We start from the raw sequence: 18,076 nt of genomic DNA on the forward strand, positions 1-18,076 counted from the left end.
GGTTTGAGGGTCCCCGCTGGGGGTTTGCAGCTGCAACAGCATTAGCCTGCACCAGCTGCAGCACCCAGTGGGACCCCACCTGGAGGGGGTGTGGACAGCCTGAAACGGCCCTCAGCCCTCACCCAGGCTGGCCAGGCACCCAGAGGGACCCCCACCCTGATCCAGGACACCCTTCAGGGCAAATCAGCCAGCCCCCACCCAATGCACCAAGCCTCTAATAATAAAAAAGAGTAATTATGCAAATTGACCCTAATGAGCAGACGAATGAGAATGACTGGTCACTATGACACACACTGACCACCGGGGGCAGACGCTCAATGAAGGAGCTGCCCTCTGGTGGTCAGTGCACTCCACAGGGGGGAGCTCTGCTCAGCCACAAGCTAGGCTGATGGCTGCCAGCACAGCGGTGGTGGCGGGAGCCTCTCCCACCTCCTCAGCAGTGCTAAGGATGTCTGACTGCAGCTTAGGCCTGCTCCCTGCTGGCAAGTGGACATTCCCCGAGGTCTCCCGGGCTGCCAGAGGGATGTCTGACTGCCAGCTTAGGCCCGATCCCCTGGGGAGCGGGCCTAAACCAGCAGGTGGACATCCCCTGAGGGGCCCCAGACTGCAAGAGGGCACAGGGAGTCAAAATTCACAGGTTCTCAACTGTGCCCTAATACCAGTGTTGTTCAAGGGTTAACTGTATTACATTTCCACTTTTCCAAGGAAGAATGAGAACTCTATATTGTATAAAAGATATTAAGAAGCATTTAAACATAGAGACAGGTGGATGTATTACAGCAAATACATTAAATGAGAAGTTGCAAGGTACCACTATTTGAGTAAACATTTGTCAAGGCTAGCTGATGACTCCTAAGACAGATGTTAGGTTCTAAGGTCAACCCCAAACACCGAATACAGCTTACATGTTTTGTAAATACAGCTGAATACAAATATACCATCTTTCAATTAGCCTAATGCATTCGTTTTTTACGGCATTTAGCTTCTTTCTTCAGGTGCATCTCAGTTGAAACGGCTACCCTTGCTTAGGGGCCATGTTTAAAACAACAATGAGGAGGCGGGTTTCCATCCACCACCAGCAGGTGAAACTATGACAATAATGAATAATTTCTACAAGAAAATACATGTATGACATAACTCCACAGTAAATATCGTCTTAAAAACATTATCTAATTGAATTTTCCACAAAACTCCAATATTTTTTTAAGATATATTTTTATTGAGTTCAGAGAGGAAGGGAGAGGAAGAGAGAGTTAGAAACATCAATGATGAGGGAGAATCATTGATCAGCTGCCTTCTGCATGCCCCCCACTGGGGATTGAGCTGGCAACCCGGGCATGTGCCCTCACTGGGAATCGAACAGTGACCTCCTGGTTCATAGGATGATGCTCAACCACTGACCCACACCAGCCAGGCAAAACTCCGATATTTTAGAAGAAAAATTTGACAAAGCGGCTTGTCAATGGTGAATCTGGAATGCAAATCCGGCTGTGTGGCCATGTCTTTCTCAAATTTTTGATAATGCATGAAGTCCTGAGAAGCATACAAGGGTTCTAAGAAGAATTTTGATGGTATTTATTGTTTAAATTTATTTAACATAGCCCTGGCCAGGCAGCTCAGTTGATTAAAGCATTGTCCAGATATGCCAAGGTTGTGGGTTTGATCCCTAGTCAGGGCACAAGAACCAAATGAATGTATCAATAAGTGGAACAACAAATTGATGTTTCTCTCTCTTCCTTCCTCTGTCTCACTAAAATCAAGCAATAAATAAAAATTAAAAATAAAGAGGGTGTACCTTCCTCACTTAAAAAACATAAATTTATTTAACATACAGTTAAGAAAAATACTAACAATATTTATTTAGTTGCTCTTATTTTTATGCAGTAATATGCTCTTAGTAAGTGGCAATCCATACCTGAGAATGACAGACAATTGTAGGTGAGGTCATCTGATGCAGGAACACAGGGCAGGAGATGTATTCCCCATGGACCATGTCATCTCACTGACTGCTGGTCTACCTTATAGATCTTTCATTATAATTTATATATATGTATATATGTGCAATTATGTCTGTATCTTTCATTTTTAAAAATGTTACCTAATCTCTAAGTCATTGCTTTCCTTGTTTGGTTATAGAACAGTCTATAAATGGTGGTTTACTACAGCATTTCTTCCTCATAAAGGACACCACTTTGTGTTATCTATTTTGATCTAAGAACACATGAGCTCTTATAAGTAATTACTTTTAAAGTATTCAAAGGTTAACTATGTTTGGGAAATGTCACATTGCCCCACTGCTACCTTCACAACTGGAGCTGAATGCCTGTAGAGACCAGTCATGTCAATCACATGTCCACACAGGTCTTTCCCGCAGTGCGGGCCTTTCCGGGGCTACAGACTGACATCCCTCCCAGCTTCCCAACTAGACGCCTCGCCAGCTGATGTTCTGCTTCTATGTCCTGCCTTTGTGCCTTTGCTCACTCTATGCCCGTGCCCAAAGTGCAATTTTCTCAAAATGTTTCTTATTGTTATGCACTAAACAAACCTAAAAGACATTTGTAGCTCTAGAGTGAAGACAAATTAGTAAGTATTCGGTCTCTCAGATGTCAACCAATGTCTTGATTTTCACTTTTGAATTTCAATATAAGCATACATATGACAATAAAAACAAACAGGGTAAGATGCTAATCTACTAGTAAACACATGCATCTTAATCTCCAACCCCAACAATAAGAACCCAAGAAATATATCATAAAAATCCTTCATCAGTATTGGACACTACGGAAAAATATCTACCCCCCCTAGGCTTTGAAGAATTTCTGCTACATAGAGAATAAGGGGAAAAATATGGAAAGAAAATACTGAGGGTTTACTACTATCCCCAATTCCCTTTCAAAGAAAATAAAGATATGGGTAAACCCTGCTCATGTCCCCTATACCAGGGGCCAGGGCTGGGCGCAGCACGATGACCAGACAGCACGCAGAGCAAACTTCCTGCAAAGGATCAGTGACGTTCAGATATGACTTTCCTAGGAGGCCAGGGCTGGTTTATTCCAGGCACAAAGGGCAAAGCAGAAAGGGAAGATGGGGAGGAAAGCCACAGCACATGTCCTAAAACAACAGTAGGCCAAGTAAGACTAGACTGAGAAAGCTGGCTCCCACCTTCTGTCACCAAACAGAAGACACTGGACACGAGCGAATGTCCACCCGTGCGCACCTGTTCCTCTGTGCTTGTCTGAGCTCCTGGGTCTCTGACATGTAACACAAACTTACCCAGTTTAAGGCAGAAGAAGCTCCTTTAAAGGAGTCAGGCACAATGCACAGGCAAAAATAAATGAAGAGAATAACTGAACAGAAGAGATATTCATACATTTACGACAGGAAACAGAATTAGACACTTGATAGCACCTGCCTCAAGAACACAACGAAATTCCAGGAAATAATAAACTGAAAGGAAAGAATTTAAAAATGGTATCAGCAATTTAATAATTGCATTATAATATTTTAAAGTAGAACCAACTCAAGAGAAAAAGAAATGAGGACATATTGGAAAAACCTCTCTGAATATAGATGACATGAACAATGTGAGGTGGCATTTCAGTCAGTGGTCAAAGGACAACTGCTGCACGCCTGGCTGTCATGTGGAAGAAAAAGACCTCCACCTCGCACCACTCAGCAAGCAAAGAAAGATAAAATGTGTGTGTGTGGAAAATAGGTGAGGAAAATGTAATAGTCTATCTGTACATGATTAGGGTGGGGGAAATCTTACACAGAAACAAAGTCCAGTAAAGAAAAGCAGTAATGGAAAATACCGACAAACTATTACATAACAATATAAAATTTTCCATGATAAAGATAAAGCCAAAATACCCAAACTGCAAGGAGATAAACACCCGCCCCCCAATAAAACACTGGTTTATAAACTGATTAGAGAAAAACAATCAGCATAAGTGTTAAACTAGCAATTCTCAAAAGAGAAATGCAAATGGCTGCTATATGAACACATGCTCAGAGAAAGGTGAACTGAAGTACTAGAGAGAGGAGAGAGCGCTTTTTGCTCACCCCATTGGCAAGAATCAAGATGAGAACTATCTGCCGCTGCCAAGGCTGTGTGTAAACAGGCACTGGCATCAGGAGTAACGTGTCCCCAGTCTCAGGTAAACTATCTGGCGCCGTCTATTAAAATGAAAGGTGTGCGCATTCTCTAAGGCAGTAGTCACACTTTTAGGAACCCATCCTATCACAATAAAACACAAGTCTAGAAGGCTACGTGAATAAGGATGGTTACAGTATTATTTGGAAAGAAAAAAACTGGAAAATATAACCCTGATGCTCATCAGTATGACAGTATTTGAATATTCTAGGGCACGTCCAACGCCTGGGATTCCATGCAGTTATGTCAACCTGGAAGGATGCCCACGATACATGTGCTAAGTGAAACGTGAACGTCCAGAGTAATGTACAGACACAATCCCATTTTTGTAAAAAATATATCAATTAACCATATATGTGTGTGTGTGTGTGTGTGTGTGTATGTATATTCACATGAGTAAAGTGGGAGGTAAAGAAAAATATGTACTGTGACCACTGATTACCTTAGAGGGTGGTACTAGAGGGCAAGAAAGATTAATATTTTTCTTTATACATCTCCATTTTGTTACCAGCATACCTAAATATTACTTCATAAATAAGAAGAAATCCAATACATTAAAGCACCAAAAGATCTGTTTTTAAATTTCAACAAAAACAAAACAAATCTAGACTTCAAATTTTATGTGATATATTTTCCAACAGTTTTGCTTTAAAAAATGTATGTAAAATCAGTATTTTGCTCCTTGCTCTCTTGTTTTAATAATAAAATCATGTAATAATGACATTCATATTTAAAATGAGCCTCCTGACTATAACTTGTATTGGAAGTCCAGCTTGCTTCCTCAAATTCTAGCTATCTGACGTGGCTTTAAAGTTCTGAAACTATGTGCACTAGAAAATTAAGAACAAATGACATTAAAGGCCCTTCAGAATTGTGGCCAGTGATTTTTTAAAAAATCAGGCAACAGACTCTTCTAAATAGTCACATTTATTTAGCATTTCATAAACGCTTACATATAAAAATATCCAACAGACTCCAGAGTAGACAGAGCAAGACACGGGGTGCAAACACAGCTGGGCACTTGAAGTTGAGGTTGAACTTGTCTTACTGTTTAATGTGAAAACACTCGGCAAATGGATTTCATCTCATTCTAAGAATCCTCAATCTGAGGTAAAGCTCCCAACAGATACATTTCTATCCAGCAGGTCTCCAGTGTGACACCCACAGCATCCTCCTGAGTTAGAGTATCCTGTTCCTGGTTTTCCTTGGATCAGATGCAACTCCTGTCTTCTCCTGTGGATAAGGTAGCTGCTAACGACCCAACGCATCTGGACTGTACAGGAGTTCCTCACATGAGAACTGCGGGTAGGATTTGCTGAACTGGTACAGATCTTCACAAACATATGTACTTCCAAAAGTTTAAAATCACACTTTGAACTCTATGCTTCTGGATTTTAAAAGTCTTTAAGTTTCCAGAGTAAGTTTTATTCATGAGGCTTTGGTTGTAGTTGTTTTCAATTAGATTCCAATTAGCATTGTCACCACATTAAGCTACTGGCTTAACTATGTCCTTTATTATCAACCAAACACCTACTTCTGTTGAGCCCAGCAGGGAATATTGGAAATCAAACCGGAACTTGTGGGTGGCTTGTTTCAGATGCAGCAACGAAGTCAGACCCCGGCCTGCGCCTGCGCCGGCTCGGCAAGCCTTGCTATAGGAAAGGACTAACTTCTTCAGAGTGAGATGTCACATAGATGGCTTCCTCTCTTGCCTTAAATAGTGTTAATCCCATGATTATCAGGCACCATATTCAAAAGGAAGCATAAAGATCAACTCCACGGGGCGCACACGCCTGGCTCCTCGCATTCACTGGCGCCCTGCACTGGCTAGGCCACTGCTCCCTCAACACTAGCTGTGCATAGAAATGCTTTTCACAACAGACTCGTACTTTGTCTTTGTGTGTGTGTTTTCAGAATTTCATTTTATGCTCCAAGTAAAAGTCTGCTGAATCTTCTGAGAAAAAGAGAAAAAAAAAAAAGAGGGGAGAATCATCTTTGTGTAATGAGTTGACTCCAAAAAAGTAGAAAAAAAGGTTAAGAGACTTGACTGCAATGACTGTGTGTGAGAAACAGTGGGTGCTACGAGGAGACAGCGTGGCTCTATAAAGAGGTAATTTCTCCTCTACATGACTCCCCCTTTCAAAGAGCAATGGCTGTAGGTTCCCATCATGGCAGGGGCTGGGTCTTTCTTCCGTCAATGCTCTGCTAGCTGACAGAGACCATGGCGCTGTGGAAATAGAAATGGGAGGGGAAAGGCTGGTAAAGGAGCTGCTTAATGCCACATGACCTCAGTCTACAAGTGTAAATACCACGGCTGACGCTGTCCCCTGGGAGAGCTAATACCCAGAGCAGGACTGACCTGCTTGAGTTCCTGGTTCCAATACTCTTGGAAGTCAGGAGGCTTCAGACAGAGAAAATGCTAAAGACTTCACAATGCCACATGAGGCTCCTCCGCTAGCTCTTCACCCACAGACAGCTGTGCTGGGGAGGCGGAGGCGCCCAGGAAACCAAAGTCAGGCTCTCTGAAAGTCACAGTGACTCTGCTTCCCTCTACTGTCCGCTAGTCACGGCCGAAGAAGAAAAAGAGAAAAGGGTTTATTTTATTATTACAGCATAAAAATCCTAAAGGCCTCAGGGAAGCTCCTGTCCACACATTCCAAAGCAAATCTGTAAAGATGGGGGCTGGGGAGCAGGGAAGCAGACAGCTGTTTAGAATTACTGGCTGTGCGTCTAATGCCATAAACGCAAATTTAAGCTATGAAAAAACAAGTAGTCCAAGAGGGAAAGAATTCAGCTTGTTGGGGTACCAGAGGACCAGTTTCTGCACTGACCGAATAAAATGCCGGAGGCTCCTGGCAATCAAAAGTACTAATGTGAGGCCTGCTCAGAAACTGCTCAGGAATCTCCCTGGGAACTGGTCCCCATCCCCCAGAGCCAGGGATGCTGCATCGAAGCATCTGCAGCAAGAGAGCTGGAAAGATAACTAAGTGACAAGAATCTACAGCTCCCTTTCAGTGACAACCACGGAGTCCTGGGCGAGCAGCTGACACATTGCAGCTGTAACAACAACACACAGGGCGGCACAGGCACACGGCTGACATCAGGGCAGAACACATGTGCGCACACGCAGAGTTAAAAGCCAATCCCAGAGTCTGGCGGTGATATGCAGCCATGCTGCTCGCGGAGAGGTGACAACACGAGAACAAGTGGTACAAGCTAAGTGGTGCACACACATTTTTGAATCGCAGACAGGCTGCTTTAGAAACGGACACAGTTAATTAGGCACAGATGTGTAGTGTTTTCCATGACCTCTTTTTGAGACGTCTGCCATGGGTGCTTATTGGTGTCTTATGATACACAGTGAAAACCGAGGAAGTCACCCTAAGACCAATGGTCTTTGCTGAGGAACCCCCTGGGCCTTCCCCGCTGCTGTTGAGGGCCGTGTCATGTGCTGCCATCGACAATGACTTTCTGTAGAAACACTGCGTGTGGCCCATCAAGTCCTTAAGTCGCGCTGCATGCATGTTCTCTGTCTGCCAGGCCCCAGGACTCAACGTTTCAGAGAAAAGGTTCGATGTTTTAATTTCAAGGAAAGTTTTCACTTCAGTGTCTTTCTCTTAATGGTTCAAAATTGAAAGAAGCCAGAGTTGAAAAGTTATTTATTATCTTCCCTCCATTAATTTGTACATGTCCACAAAACACATCACTTGCAGATCCATGAAAACTATCCTGGCTTTTCCAATTTCTGGAAGAGAAAGATGAGGTCCACAGCCCAGCTGGACTATGGAAATGCCACCGTGGCAAGGAGGGTCCAAGGACTGCGCGGGAAGGAAGTGCTGCGGGCACCTGACTCTCAGCTGACCAATACTCGCAGGAACAGCAGAGCCTACGGGGCCTTAAAAACGACCTGCTGTTATCTCCTCGCTTAAGAGAGGAAGGAGCTGGGTCTGGGAAGGAATCCTTGCCAGTTGGTGGCAAAGAGGAGACTTGAACCCCATTTTCCTGTACACCTTAGCATCAGTTATTCTGACTCTAAAAAATACCTTTGAAAACCTAATAGGACTGATGATGATCACGAGCTAAGTTTTCAAACTATCCAAAATACAAAACTATTTAACAGTCCACTTTGTCTAATTATTGAGTTCTTGGTAATAAACAGGAACTTCATTTGCCCTCCCACTAGCCTAACCATCTTCCCTCAAATGCCAGTATATGCAAATGAGAATGTAAATCAGTGAGTCCTGTGTTACGATCAAGGTGCTTTCAGATGCTCTTACCTTCTCTTGGTCGCACTTGGAAGACCTCATCAGAGAGTTTTCTGCAAGTTCTTTGACTGTGCCTGAACCAAGAATGACTTTTGAGTTCTCATTAGATGACTGTAAAAGTCAAATTGCCTTTCAGTCAAGAACCATCAGTCAAGAAGGGAACACTATGTCACTTCAGGACCTTTGAGGGTATGAGTTGGTTTCATGTCTTGATCAAGTGGTAGGTTCAGGAAGTGGCTGAGCCATCAGCGAGTAGTAACTTTCAAATAGTCAACTCTTTAGAAGGGGCAGCTTGCAAGAGAGGCGCAAAGTCAGACAAGAGACCAGCCCTGGCAGTTGTCTGAAGTGCTGCCCAATGCAGTGATCGGCAAGCATACACTGAAGCCTACAGGGTTGCAGTGATATGCCATGTTCTGGATTGGCGTGATTCTAACGTTTGAAATGTTTTGCAATAAGGCATTAAACTGCTGGACTTTGGAGGTAGGTTTGCAAATCACTGGAAAATCAAAAGAGAAACATATTGTGTTAAAAAAAAAAGTGACCCTAAGTTTGAAGATGTAGGATATAGCATATGGAACACTAAATTGTCAAGATGCATGCCAACATGTCCTGTGATATCAGGGTTCAAGTTGAATAACTGGGGCTGCATCTTAGAGTCTACGTTAGAAACGCAGCATCTCAGCACGATCTCCCTCTCAGGAGCATGCCTGCTCCTTTCCCTCCCCACGGGCGTGCATCTCCTAAACTCTAAGGCAGCAGCCGCCAACCTTTCGGACCTCAAGGACCACCAGTGGTCTGCGGACCACCGGTTGGCAACCACTGCTCTAAGGGACTCCATGAGACTTGTAACCAGGGCAGCAATGGGCAGTGGCAGCTCACTCCTGAAGCTTTCTCTTACTCTCCAGTGGCTGACACAGCCCTGCCTTGGCTTACTTCTTTCCTGCAATGTTTCTGGAAAGCCAAAGCAGCCCTGCCTGGTCTCTTTCCTCTTGTTTTCTCTACCCTAGGCCCTTCCTTGTTCCCCAGCTTAATAACGTCCTCTCAAAATCACCTGAACGCATGTTGTGAAATCTTTCCTGCACTAAGTCAAGAACTCACACACTCCAGGCCGGCCCGAGGTCAGGTCCTTGCTTGGTAACATTTTCTGATGACCCAGATGGACCTTGTTTCTGGAGCCTATGCAGCCCAGCTGGCTCACTCCTACCACCTCCTTCACCTTCAACTTTGTCAGTAACAACGGGTGCCATTTTGGCATCAAGACCACAGGTAGCATACAGTGCCGTAACTCAGATCACCTATAATTTACCTGAGCATCTGATGATATCACCAGAGATATTTAAACTGCAGATAAAGAGGATCTATCAGATTTCACTGCTTGCTTTCATTCCAACAAAAGAAACTTTGTCTTACATAAAAAAATGTTCTTGACTGAAAATCTTACAAACTCAGAAACTACTTTATAATTTGTTCTGACCATTAACCTTTGTTTTTATTCTTCTGTTTCCATAAGCATATCTCTTATTAAATACCTGGCTGCTTGTTTAAAAAAAAAAGAAATGTGGCATCTCATACGATAACACAAACTCAAGACTTGTCTTTTACCATTTATCTTTAAAGTAATGTACAAATGAAGTGATGCAAGTTACAATTTTGCCCCTCTTCCAAAAACACACAATATAAACCAAAACAAATGGACAAATAAAGGAAACACAAAAGAAAACTAGAATGACCTCAAAATGTTTCAGTAGGGAACTCTATGAAATCTAGTTTTCCTATTCTTTTCCCTCAACTTAAAATTCACACGCTATGGTGGCCAGAGAGTATAGGTGTGACTATAAAATGATCTTGATTTTCAAAAGTGAACTGTGAAATCAGCTACACATCTTAATCCTTCTCTTAGAGGCTATTTCATAGAAAAGTCATAAACAAAAGAATGAGGGATTGAAGCAAGTTTGGCAAGAGAACCAAAACGGAATTCTGAGAAAATCTATTCTTTACAATGTCATAAAATTCTAACATATCAGACTCAAAATCTAGCCAATGAACAACCTCCTGATCCTGAAAACATAGAAAAAGGGCAAACCGTACAATCAGCATTCATACCTACTAACTTTCATTTTAAAATATACTTGAGCCCAGCCAGCATGGCTTAGTGGTTGAACATCAACCTATGAACCAGGGCACATGCCTTGGTTGTGGGCTTGATCCCCATTAGGGGGAGTGCAGGAGGCAGCTGATCAATGATTCTCTCTCATCGATGTTTCTATCTCTCTCCTCCTCTCCTTTCTGAAATCAATAAAAATATATTTTAAAAAATACTACATTTGGGAGATATCTGAAAATTCAAAATCTTTTCTTAATATTCAATAATTTCAAAGTTAAGGACATTTATTCCTGATTGGGGAAATATAACACTGCATTAGTTAAAGCCCAAAATATTATTTATAATCTTGTTTGTAAACCATTTAAATTTTAAACCATAATTAATGTTAGGAATACCTCCGAAATTTTGTTGTTAAAGCTTTCTGGAGCCATACACTGTGTGAATTCCCTCCCTCAAGAACTGAAGCGAGAGTCATATATTAGCCAGATGTGTTTTCCACGCTCATTCTTTTTAACGAAGTGGCTTGTTTCAAAGGCTTTCTGAGGCAGCCTGCAGATGCTGCCCATACAGAAGCACGTCCCTGGGCCAGGAAGAGCGAGCCCTGCATCTGGCGACACTTCCCACCGCACCGAGTGAGCCGGGCAGGTGCTGCCACAGCCACTGAGGTGTGCGCATCCCAGCACTAACAGACACTAGACCTCAGGAGCACCCTGGGCATGACTTTTAACCTTTTAGCCCAGGAGATACTGGGCTAGAGCTTTTGTACACGTGTAAGAGCTTTCTCAACACCTTAAGCCAGAGAACAGCAGAGACCAGTACAGGAAGGAATGTTCCCGGGTGTGCATGGCAGTAGAGGTAGAGAAGGGAACAACTTCAGCACAGAGACATAAAGCGTCACGGAAGGCCGTGCAAGGTGGTTAGTGAGAAGCCAAGCACTGTCCAGGAGCCCTCAGACTCGGGTGCCCCACTCATGACCAACCTGCCGTGGCCCTGCATGTCCCCAAGCTCCTTCTGCAGCCTCGCGTTCTTCTCCTCTTCCTCCAGCAGCCTCCTCTTCACAGTGCGCAGCTCCTGCTGGGCCTCACACTTGATGTCATTGGCCACCACCACCGCCGTCTGCAGGTCCGCCTGGAAGCGCCTCCACTCCTCGGTTTCCTCCTGAGAATGCCAGAGCCCCCACACACATCAGACGCCCACCAGGGCTGGCACCCTGGCGGGGCTCCGGGTCCCCCGTGCCCAACACTGAGAAAGACCAGCTCGGCAGTCTTAGTGAGGCGCTGGCATCTCACTACAGGGAAAAGGCACAGGTGGGAGTCAGGCCTTCGTGCTATCAGAGTTCTCCATCCTGAAACTGAATGGTCGCTTTAATTTTACTTCCTGCCAACACTCACCTGGGCCCATGCCATGGAAATGCACTATGAAAAAACAGGCTAGGCTAGCGAGAGTAATCAGGGTATTTTTCAAAGGTTTCCAAACCTAAGGGGGATTCCGGTAAAGTGGTGGAGAAGGTCCCCGACCCTGCTATAACCACATCTCACCTTTATCTGCTTAGTCAGAGTCTTCAGCTGCCTCTCCAGGTCTGCTTTCTGTTCCTCCAGCTTCATCACACTGCCTAGGAGCAAAGAAGTCAGACAGCAGTTGGCAGAGTTGTGAGACTCTTGGGAAAAGGTAAGCAAGGTAGCAAAGGAGCAGCTCCGGATTTGCAACAGGCGCTAAAATCCACCCACTCTACTGTGAATCCCACCCTCAGCACCTGAACACTGGGAGCCAGAAGCAGGAGGTTCTTCTAAAAGAGAGCACGGGATGAACTGAAAAACATGTGGGTTTTGGTTAGGTTACACCCAGGTCACAGGCGCTGTGGGAAGAGACCTACAGCTCCTCACACTTGTTACCCTCACTCGTGGCCTCCCTGAGTTCTGTACATATCGTCCTGAATGTCCTCAGCGCTGTGAGGCTTCTGGTAACAGAGGAGATGACTAGTTAGTACCGTGGTGCCTCTCAGGCCCATTTCTAGAGCTGCAGTTCTTAATCACAGTGAAACCTCAGAGTCACTTGGGAAGCTTTTCAAAAGCACAGACGTCCAAGCCGCAGACTCCGATCATGGAGTTGGAATCCCCAGGGCAGAGGAATGTGGGTGTGTGTACTTTCAGAGCTTTCAGTGACGTGACTACGTCTCCCTCACTCAGAACATCTTTAGCTCCTCACTCTGTCTGTCTCCAGTTCTCTCCCGTTACTGTCAGAGTCTTTTCACTTTGAATCTGACCATGTCCTCTACCTAGTCACAATCCTTCAATGCTTCCTCGCGATCCACTAAAGAGCAGCAGTTGTCTATTAAGAATATGAATCAGAATTATCAGAGAAGCTTAAAAAGTCCCACAGGTTTAGGTCCTCCCCCAGAAATTCTAATTCAGCATGTGAGGCCCAAAAATTTGTGTTTGGGTCAGTGCTGCAGAACGAGAAAATGCTCCTTAACGTTTAAGTTCACTTTTCTGTCCATTTCTTTCAAGGATCTTATGAGGAGGAGTGATTATCCTTGGCTGGGTTTGTGTGTCCCTGGGCACCACCCTATTGTCTGTGTCCCATGGGTTGTCCCACAGTCTGTGCCATGTTTCCATGTCTCTGCATCTATTTTGTTCATCCGTTTATTTTGTTCATTAGATTCTACATATGAGTGAGATCATGTGATACTTGTCTTTCCCTAACCGACTTATTTTACTTAGGATGATACTCTCCAAGTCCCTCTATGCTATCTCAAAGGGTAAGAGACTCTTCTTTTTTACTTCTGCATACTATTCTATGGAGTAAATGTCCCACAGCTTTTTTATCCACTCATCTGCTGATGGGCAATTGGGCTGTTTCCAGACCTTAGCAATTGTAAATTGTGCTGCTATGAACACAGGGGTGCATACATTCTTTCTGATTGGTGTTTTGGGTTTCTTAGGATATTCCTAGAAGTGGGATCACTGGGTCAAATGGCAGTTTCATATTTAATTTTTTGAGGAAACTCCATACTGTTTTCCATAATGGCTGCAACAGTCTGCATTCCCACCAGTAGTGTACCTGGGTTCCCTTTTCTCCACATCCTCACCAGCACTTGTCATTTGTTGATTTGCTGATGGTAGCCATTCTGACAGGTCTGAGATGGTACCTCATAGTCATTTTAATTTGCATCTCTCTGATGATCAGTGACTTTGAGCATTTTTTTCATGTCTCATGGCCATCTGTATGTCCTCTTTGGAGAAGTGTCTATTTAGGTCCTTTGCCCATTTTTCAATTAGATTGTCTTCCTTTTGTTAAGTTGTATGAGTTTCTTATATATTTTGGATATTAACTCTTTATCAGATGTATCATTCATTGCCAGATATGTTCTCCCATACGGTGGTTTCTTTTTATTTTGTTGATGGGTTTTGTTTTTTTTGTTTTTTGTTTTGTTTTTTTTGCTGTGAAGAAACTTTTTATTTTGATGCAGTCCCATTTATTTTCTTCTTAGTTTCCTTTGCCCTAGGAGATGTATCTATAAACATATTGCTATGAGAGGTGTCTGAGATTTTGCTGCCTATGGTTTCTTCTGGGATTTTTATGGTTTCATGACTTACATTTCAGTTTTATATTCATTTTGACTTTACTCTTGTGTATGGTGTAAGTTGGTGGTCTAGTTAACATTTTTTCCATCTATCTGTCCAATTTTCCCAACACCATTTATTGAAGAGACTCTTTTTTTTTTCTTAATATATTTTATTGATTTTTTACAGAGAGGAAGGGAGAGGGATAGAGAGTTAGAAACATCGATGAGAGAGAAACATCTATCAGCTGCCTCCTGCACACCCCCCACTGGGGATGTGCCCACAACCAAGGTACATGCCCTTGCCCGGAATCGAACCTGGGACCCTTCAGTCCGCAGGCCAACGCTCTATCCACTGAGCCAAACCAGTCAGGGCTGAAGAGACTCTCTTGACTCCCATATTCTCTTGCCTCCTTTGTCAAATAATTGAGCGTAATAATTCGCTTGGGTCAATTTCTGGGTTCTCTTTTCTGTTTCATTGCTCTATATGCCTATTCTTATGCCAGTTCTAGGCTGTTTTGAGTACAGTAGCTTTGTAGTATAATTTGAAATCTGGCAATGTGATTCCTCCATCTTTGTTTTTCTTTCTCAAAATTGCTGCAGCTATTCGGGGTCTTTTTTGGTTCCATATACGTTTTTGGAGTATTTGTTCTAGCACTGTGAAATATACCATTGGTATTTTAATAGGGATTGCATTAAATTTGTAGATTGCCTTGGGTAGTATGAACATTTTAATGATGTTGAGTCTACCAATCCATGAACATGGAGTATTCTTCCACTTGTTTATGTCTTCCTCTATGTCTATTTTCAATGTCCTCTAGTTTTCTGAGGACAGGTCTTTTACCTCCTTGGTTAAGTTTATTCCTAAATATCTTAATTTTTTTGTTGCAATGGTAAATAGGGTTGTTTGTTTAATTTCTCTTTCTGAGAATTCATTATTGGTATATAAAAAAAAGCCATCGATTTTTGAGTGTTGATTTTGTATCCTGCTACATTGCCAAATTCATTTATTCAATCTAGTTTTGTTGTTGTTGAGTTTTTAGGTTTTCTATGTACAATATCATGTCATCTGCGAATAATGAGTTTTACTTCCTTTTTTCCAATTTGGATGCCTTTTATTCTTCTTCTTGTCTGATCACTGTGGCTAGGACTTCCAGTACTATGTTGAATAAAAGTGGTGAAAGCAGACATCCCTGTCTTGTTCTTAGGGGAAATAGTTTTAGTTTTTGCCCACTGAATATGATGTTGGGTGTAGGTTTGTCATATATGGCCTTTATCATGTTGAGATATGCTCCCTCTACTCCTACTTTGCTGAGAGTTTTTATCAAAAATAGGTGTTGGATTCTGTCAAATGCTTTTTCTGCATCTATTGATATGATCATGTGATTTTTGTCTTTCAATTTGTTTATGTGATTTATCACGTTTATTGATTTTCAAATACTGTACCAGCCTTGCACCCCTGGAATAAATCCCACTTGGTCATGGTGTATGATCTTTTTAATATATTGCTGGATGTGATTTGCTAAAATTTTGTTGAGGATTTTAGCATCCATGTTCATCAGGGATATAAAGTTTCTTTCTTTGTAGTGTCTTTATCTGGTTTTGGAATTAGGATAATGCTGGCCTCATAAAAAGAGTTTGGAAGTGTTCCTTCCTCTTGGATTTTCTGAAATAGTTTGAGGAGTATAGGTGTTTGTTCTTTTTTTAATGTTTGGTGAAATTCCCCTGTGAAGCCATCCAGACCTGGGCTTTTGTTTGCTGGTAGTTTTTTTTTATTACCGCTTCTATTTCATCAGTTGTTATTGCTCTATTCAGGTTTTCTGATTCCTACTGGTTCAGTTTTGGGAGACTGTATTTTTCTACGAATTTGTCCATTTCATCCATATTGTCCAGCTTGTTGGTATATAGTTGTTCATAGTATTTTCTTACAATCCTTTATATTTCTGTGGTGTCAGTGGTTACTTCTCCACTTTCATTTCTGATTTTACTTATTTGGGTACTCTTTGTTTCCTGATGAGTCTGGCTAATGGCTTATCAATTTCGTTTCTCCTTTCAAAAAACCAGCTCTTGGTTTCACTGATTTTATATTTTTTTTAGTCTCTGTGTTATTTATTTCTGCTCTAATCTTTATTTCCTTCCTTCTACTTAATCTGGGCTTTTCTTATTGTTCTCTTTCTAGTTCTTTAAGTTGTATGGCTAAATATTTTATTGCTAATTTTTCTTGTTTTTTTGAGGTAGGCCTATAGTGCTATGAACTTCCCTCTCAGGACTGCTTGTGCTGTATCCCAGAGATTTTGGGTTGTTGTGTGCTCATTTTCATTTGTTTCCTGGAAATTTTTTTATTTCTTTCTTGATCTCATTGGTAACCCATTCATTGTTTAATAACATGCTATTTAGCCTCCATGTATTTGATTGTTTTTCAGTGTTTTTACTGTAGTTGATTTCTAATTTCATTCCACTGTGATCCGAGAAGATGCTTGATATGATTTCAATTTTCTTGAACTTATTGAGACTTGTTTTGTGTCCTAACATGTGGACTGTCTTTGTGAATGATCCATGTGCACTTGAGAAGAATGTATATTCTGCTGCTTTGGGGTGAAATGTTCTATAAATGTTCAATTAAATCCATCTGGTCAAGTGTGTCCTTCAGAGTCACTGTTTCCTTGTTTAGTTTTTGTCTGGAAGATCTATCCAGTGAAGTCAGAGGGGTGTTAAAGTCACCTACTATGACTGTATTGTTGCCCATCTCTGCATTAAAGTCCTCTAGAAGATTTTTTAATATAATTAGGTGCTCCTATATTGGGTGCATATATATTTACCAGGGTTATATCCTCTTGTTGGATAGATCCCTTTAGTATTATGTAGTGACCTTTGTTGTCTGTTGTGATGACCTTCATTTTAAAATCTATTTTGTCGAATATGAGTATTGTTATTCCAACTTTTTTTCTTCTATTTGCATGGAAATTTTTTCCCATCCCTTCACTCTCATCCTGTGTGTGTCTTTTGTTCTGAGGTGGGTCTCTTGTAGACAGCATACAGTTGGGTCATGTTTTTTTATCCATTCAGCTACCCTATGCCTTTTGATTGAAGCATTTAATCCAATTACATTTAGGGTTATTATTGATAGGTACTTATTTATTGTTATTTTAACACTGTATGCCTAGGTTTCTCTGTTTCTCCTCATTAGATCAGTCCCTTTGGCTCGGAGGTGATATACTCCTTTAGCCTTTTTTTGTCTGGAAAGCTCTTTGACTGTCTATTTTGAATGATAGCCTTACTCGATATAATAATCTTGGTTTCAGATCCTTGCTTTCCATTACCTTGAGTACTTGATGTCATTCCCTTCTGGCCTGTAGAGTTTGTGATGAGAAATCAGCTGACAGCCTTATGGGAAGCTCCTTTGTAGAATTGCTTTTCTCTTGCTGCTTTTAATATTCTCTGTCTTTAATTTTTGGCATTTTAATTATGATGTGTCTGGGCGTGGGCCTGTTCAGGTTCTTCTTGCTTGGGACTGGCTGTGCCTCCTGAACTTGTGTGACTTTTTCCTTCACCAGGTTAGGGAAACTTTCTGCCATTATTTCTTCAAACATGTTCTCTATCCCTTGTTCGCTTTCTTCCTGGTACACTTATTATGTGAATATTGTTATGTTTCGTACTGTCCCACTGCTCCCTTAAGCTGTCCTACTGTTTTTTAATTGATTTTCCTTTCTGGGTCTCTGATTGAGTGGTTTTTTCTACCCCGTCTTCTAATTCACTGATCCAATTCTCGGCTTCTCCTAATCTACTGTATATTCCTTCCACTGTGTTCCTTATTGGTGCTATGTCATTCTTCATAGTTACTATATTTTTTCTCATGCTGTTGAGCCTCTTTGTCATCATTATTCTAAACTGTATGTCTGATAAATTTCTTATCTCCATTTCATTTAGCTCTTCTTCTGGAGAATTCTCTTGTTCTTTCATTTCAGGCTTTTTTTTGGCGGCCTGTTTGGGTT

At 42.0% G+C, this 18,076-nt stretch overlaps 1 protein-coding gene across 1 annotated transcript in view; it reads right to left on the reverse strand.

Annotated features, from left to right (window-relative positions):
- Nucleotides 1-18,076, reverse strand: part of SPECC1 (sperm antigen with calponin homology and coiled-coil domains 1) — a 98,066-nt gene that overhangs the window by 55,949 nt on the left and 24,041 nt on the right. The window contains exons 4-5 of the mRNA XM_023764858.1: nt 12,061-12,134; nt 11,502-11,680 (exon numbers count right to left, since the gene is read on the reverse strand). Of these exons, the coding sequence (XP_023620626.1) occupies nt 11,502-11,680; nt 12,061-12,134 (253 nt within the window). The remainder of the gene's footprint in view (nt 1-11,501; nt 11,681-12,060; nt 12,135-18,076) is intronic.

Source organism: Myotis lucifugus, unplaced genomic scaffold (genome assembly GCF_000147115.1).
Source record: "Myotis lucifugus unplaced genomic scaffold, Myoluc2.0 scaffold_355, whole genome shotgun sequence".
In the NCBI taxonomy this organism is placed as follows: domain Eukaryota; kingdom Metazoa; phylum Chordata; class Mammalia; order Chiroptera; family Vespertilionidae; genus Myotis; species Myotis lucifugus.